The sequence below is a fragment of the Seriola lalandi genome, unplaced genomic scaffold (assembly GCF_002814215.2).
Source record: "Seriola lalandi dorsalis isolate HSWRI2012SDOR001 ecotype SW California unplaced genomic scaffold, Sedor1 jcf7180002054906, whole genome shotgun sequence".
In the NCBI taxonomy this organism is placed as follows: Eukaryota; Metazoa; Chordata; class Actinopteri; order Carangiformes; family Carangidae; genus Seriola; species Seriola lalandi.
This window is the reverse complement of record NW_019525458.1, coordinates 520342-524830: the sequence shown is the minus strand read 5'-3', so window position 1 is coordinate 524830 and position 4489 is coordinate 520342. Positions and strand designations below refer to the sequence as shown.

The 4489-nt window shown below is 42.5% G+C and overlaps 1 protein-coding gene across 8 annotated transcripts in view; it reads right to left on the bottom strand.

The window, feature by feature from the left end:
* fynb (FYN proto-oncogene, Src family tyrosine kinase b) overlaps positions 1 to 4489 on the bottom strand; it is a 59315-nt gene that overhangs the window by 13131 nt on the left and 41695 nt on the right. For all 8 annotated transcript variants that reach the window (XM_087169679.1, XM_023430499.2, XM_023430501.2 and 5 more), the window contains 3 exons: positions 2656 to 2754; positions 1859 to 1962; positions 1287 to 1436 (listed from right to left, as the gene is read on the bottom strand). In XM_087169679.1, the coding sequence (XP_087025805.1) occupies positions 1287 to 1436; positions 1859 to 1962; positions 2656 to 2754 (353 nt within the window). The remainder of the gene's footprint in view (positions 1 to 1286; positions 1437 to 1858; positions 1963 to 2655; positions 2755 to 4489) is intronic.

Below are 4489 nucleotides of genomic sequence, written 5' to 3'. Positions count from 1 at the left end.
TTTAACGTTGTGCAAATGAGGCAACAGTGTTGATGCTCTGTCTCCACCATAACAAATCTCTCTATGGCAACATGTGTCTGTTTCCCTCTCTAATGGAGACTGGGCCTCCACGACGTCCTCCGTGCACTTTCAGTGAGGGGCATGTTGCAGCCAGACCACTGAGAGGAAGCCTCGCTGGTTTTCAGGTTAGTTAAAACACCAGATTATTTCACCGCTGAAGGTTTTAACCTGCACGAGTCAATAGAGCCTCACAGCGAGACACAGAAATTTAAACTGAAAATAAAAAAGTGATGTCTAAGACAAAGTATTAGGGCGCCACTGAGGAAGACAAATCAGATGTGTTGAGAATAAAGTTGTAATTTTAAGATCAACCAATAAAAACAGGTGAAAGGTCAGTCAGTGGCAGCTGCTGTTTGTCCGTCTAACATTAGAATAGACTCAGTTTCTTCACAATCTTTTCAATGTCCTGATGATGATGATGATGATGAACCAAAAGATGAAGTTTCTCCTTATTTGTGAAAGCTCATTTTAAAGCTTCTATTTCCCTTCTAGAAAAAACATCCAAAATTTAAAAATTAAACCTTTATTCTCATTATATTAGGACTTTTTTTCTCGTAAAATTACATTATGACTTTTTTCTTGTAAAATTCAATTTTTACTTTTTTTTGGTAAAATTTTATTATGTTTTTTTTGTAAAAAAATATGACTTTAAAAAAAAAAATTATTATGACTTTTTTTCTTGTAAAATTTTAAAACTTTAAAAAAAATTATATTTTGACTTTTTTTGTAAAATTTTATTTTTTTTTTGTAAAATTTTTTTGTTTTTTGTAAAATTATATGACTTTTTAAAAAAAAAAATTTTATGACTTTTTTCTTGTAAAATTTTAAAACTTAAATTTTTTTTTTATTATGACTTTTTTTTCTTGTAAAATCTGACTTTTTTTTGTAAAATTAGATTTTGACTTTTTTTTCTTGTAAAATTATATTATGAAATTTTTTTTTGTAAAATTACAAATTTATTCTTGAAATTTCAAGTTTATTTTTTCCCTCAACGTGGCCCTTATACTCTGTCGCAGGTGTCGCCTAATGGTGATGAAAACCTTTTATCATTTGTCATTCAGGTGTGACGCTGCCTAATGCAGCTTTAAGTCCGGTCTATATTTACATGTTCTTTATGCCTGTGTTCGCTGGCGTCTTCCTCTGTCCGGAATATGTCTTAAAATAAAGATGAAGATGAAACTGTCGTGAAAAGAACTTCTTAAACATGAGCGAACAGTTTTTCGTACCTGAGTAGTGCTGGACGAGCTGCTGCAACGTGTCGAACTGAGCTCTGGTGGTGATGTAGTAGCCGCCGCTGTCGAGTTTGCGGATCTTATAATGTTTGACGTGGTCGCCTTTCACGTCGTCCCAGTCTCGTATGGACAAGGAGAAGGCACCTGTGGGACACAGACCAGGGGGTGAGGGTGACGCCCTGCAGATGTATCCCTCCGCCAAACCAGCGAGGTCACAGTTTACATCCACGTCCGTCCAGACTCATGTAAAATATGCAGTGAAGGAATTACTTTGTCATAATTAGTGTCTGAATGCTTCAGCTGTGGCCAAAAATGTGTTTTGTATGATAACGGTGACCTTTGACCTCTGACAACCGCAATAATAATGACAAAACATAATGTCTCGCCGTCGTGGAGGAATAATAAAAGTTTCATTTAGATTTAAATCAGGAAATATTTCATCAAATAATGAGTAAACAAAACTTAATGTTCACTTTTCTGCGACTGACACTTTTCAGTATCCGTTGCTATGGAAACGACTCATGAGCGGTGGATGGCGTGAGTTTGCGTCCGGTGTTTTTTTTTACCCTTTGTGGTTTCGCTCTCCCGGATGAGATAGGTGCCTCGTGGGTTGCCGGTGGACAGCAGCTGCCTCTCCGCATCTTTACGGCCCAGTTTACCGAAGTACCAGCTGCAATGACGGGACAGAACATGTTCACTCCGACACTCCGACACTCCGACACTCAAACACTCAAACACTCCAACAGTGGATTCAGAGGAGACCACTTCTGCTCTGGCTCTAGAGGAACATCGAAGGCTTTTCTCGTTTTATCTCAGTCAGTGTAACTGTGTGTGTGTGTGTTAATGAACACACATGTATACAGGAACAAGTCTTTTCATGTCTCTGAGCTGCAGGTGACCCTCTGATTTCATCACTACAATCTGCATCAGGTGCAAAATTACTGCACGACAAGAAATTAAAATTCAGGGCTGAAACTGAACAGTCTCCAAACCTGGAAAAACTCTGTCAATACTTATTTGTTTTCTCGTGACACCGGTCAACACTGAGGCTTTTCCACTCATCACACGTCGATGTATATCAATACAGTAAAGTCCCACCTTTGTCCCACAGCTGCTCCGACATTTCAGACTCTGAATCCATGGAAGGAGAAACGTAGAAATAGTAGTAACTCTCTGCACATGTGTGGCTGTCGGGCTGCGGCCCTGCGTCCACTAATCTCAAGCTATTTTAGAGCACCTCCCACATGAGAGTCACCAGTCCTGGACCAGTGTACCGTGGCTCTCTGAGGAGCATTCACACACACACACACACACACACACACACACACACACACACACACACACACACACACACACTACTTACTCCTCAGCCTGGATGGAGTCCACTGGAGCCACGTAATTACTGGGAATGTAGCCGCTGCCTCCAGTGGTGAGCGAGCGAGCGTCCCACCAGTCCCCTTCACTGAGAGAGAGAGAGAGAGAGAGAGAGAGAGAGAGAGAGAGAGAGAGGGAGAGAGAGAGAGAGAGAGAGGAGAGAGAGAGAGAGAGGACAAGAAAAGAAGAAACACATTATTACACTTCATGTACGAGCTGACGTCCTCTCTTGTCCTTCTTCTTCAGTTGGACCTGATCACACGTCGGAACAAGTGAGTGTGTAAAGAATAAAGCAGAGAGTGACGTGGCAGCCACACACACACACACACACACACACACACACACACACACACACACACACACACACACTTTGTTGAACCCTTCTGAAGCATCAGAACAATCGATCCACAACAGCAAAGGTTTGTTTTCACGAAACATCTGAAGAGCTGAGCTGAGATCTGTGAATGTGAATATAAGAAATAATGGAGAAATGGGAAAAAATGCCGTCAGACCTCAGAGGGTTAATAAACGTTATAGTTTCACGCCTGCATGAAACAGCAGCAGGAAGTTGTGCTGTGCAGCTGCTGCTGTAGAAGTCAGATTAGATAATAAGATAAAGATTCTGTTATAGAAACATCTATAACAACCCTCCGCCCCCCTCCCTCTCCTGGTTTTTGTCCGATCATATTCTAATACACAAGTTCAGCTATAAAGTTTTCCTCCAGTTACTTCCTTCCTTGTTGATGGTGACATGAGCGTGAGTGTGGAGAGCTGGAGGATGTTGTTATTTTAATACGCGAAGAAGAAATGTGTTGGAAGTGGAAAGAGGAGGAGGGAGGACGCCCGGGCGCCCACGCAGGCGCTTCTCTCTTCCTCACTAACCACCAGCTCTAACCCATCCGTCCCTCGCCGCGGCCTCAGACTCTTTCACCCGTCCACTCTCTCAGCTGCTCGTCCTCCATCTTTCCTCACGTTTCACATTTCCCTCTTTCTTTAAGCCTTAAAATCCCACACTTCACACCTCCTCCCTTATTCCGATATATTTTCGTTTTTTTAAAAGTCAGAAAAACTGTGAAATGCATTAAATTCCTTCGTTACTTGCCACAGGTTTGATAACTCTTGAGTGAGCGCTGAAGCGCCGGCGTCTGACCGCGGCGTGCAGCTCACAGGAGAAATCAATCGCAGAGCACTTTCACCCTAATGTGTTATTTGAAGTTTAACTCGCTCCTGTCAATAACCGCCTGAGCTCAAAAGGTTATGATGCCACCTAGAGATATTTTCGACACAGATACAGCAAACAGATTAAAAGGGCGGGAAACAGACTCAGTATGGACGGTTGTCCTTCGCTCAGCGCCCAACAGTCGTACAGGAAGACCATGATGCACTGCAGCGTAAAGGTCTGCTGATGCCACTGAAGCATTTAACTGGAACAGCTTCTGCTCTTCACCTTCCCCACTGCCTTTAATGCCCTTAAAGAACCTTGTGAAAGTATTCATCCGCAGCTGAAAATAGTCCCAAACAAATGCACTATTTCTCCCTGTTCGAATAATATCTGCTAAAAAAGAAACTACAGCCTCTATCTGTTCATGTCCCTCCTTCACTCCTCCTCTCTCTTCTTCACACATATCAATATCCAGCTGCCTTTAAGGACAGCAGCGGTTTACCGTCTGTCGTTACCGATACTTGCACATGAACGCACAATCACACGTGTTCGTGTCCCAGCTTTGACAGCGTCTCAGTGCCACCCTGCGCCGCTCTCTATCACATCCTCCACACGCCAGGAGGGGAATGGCTCTGGGTGTGTGTGTGTTTGTATAGAGGGG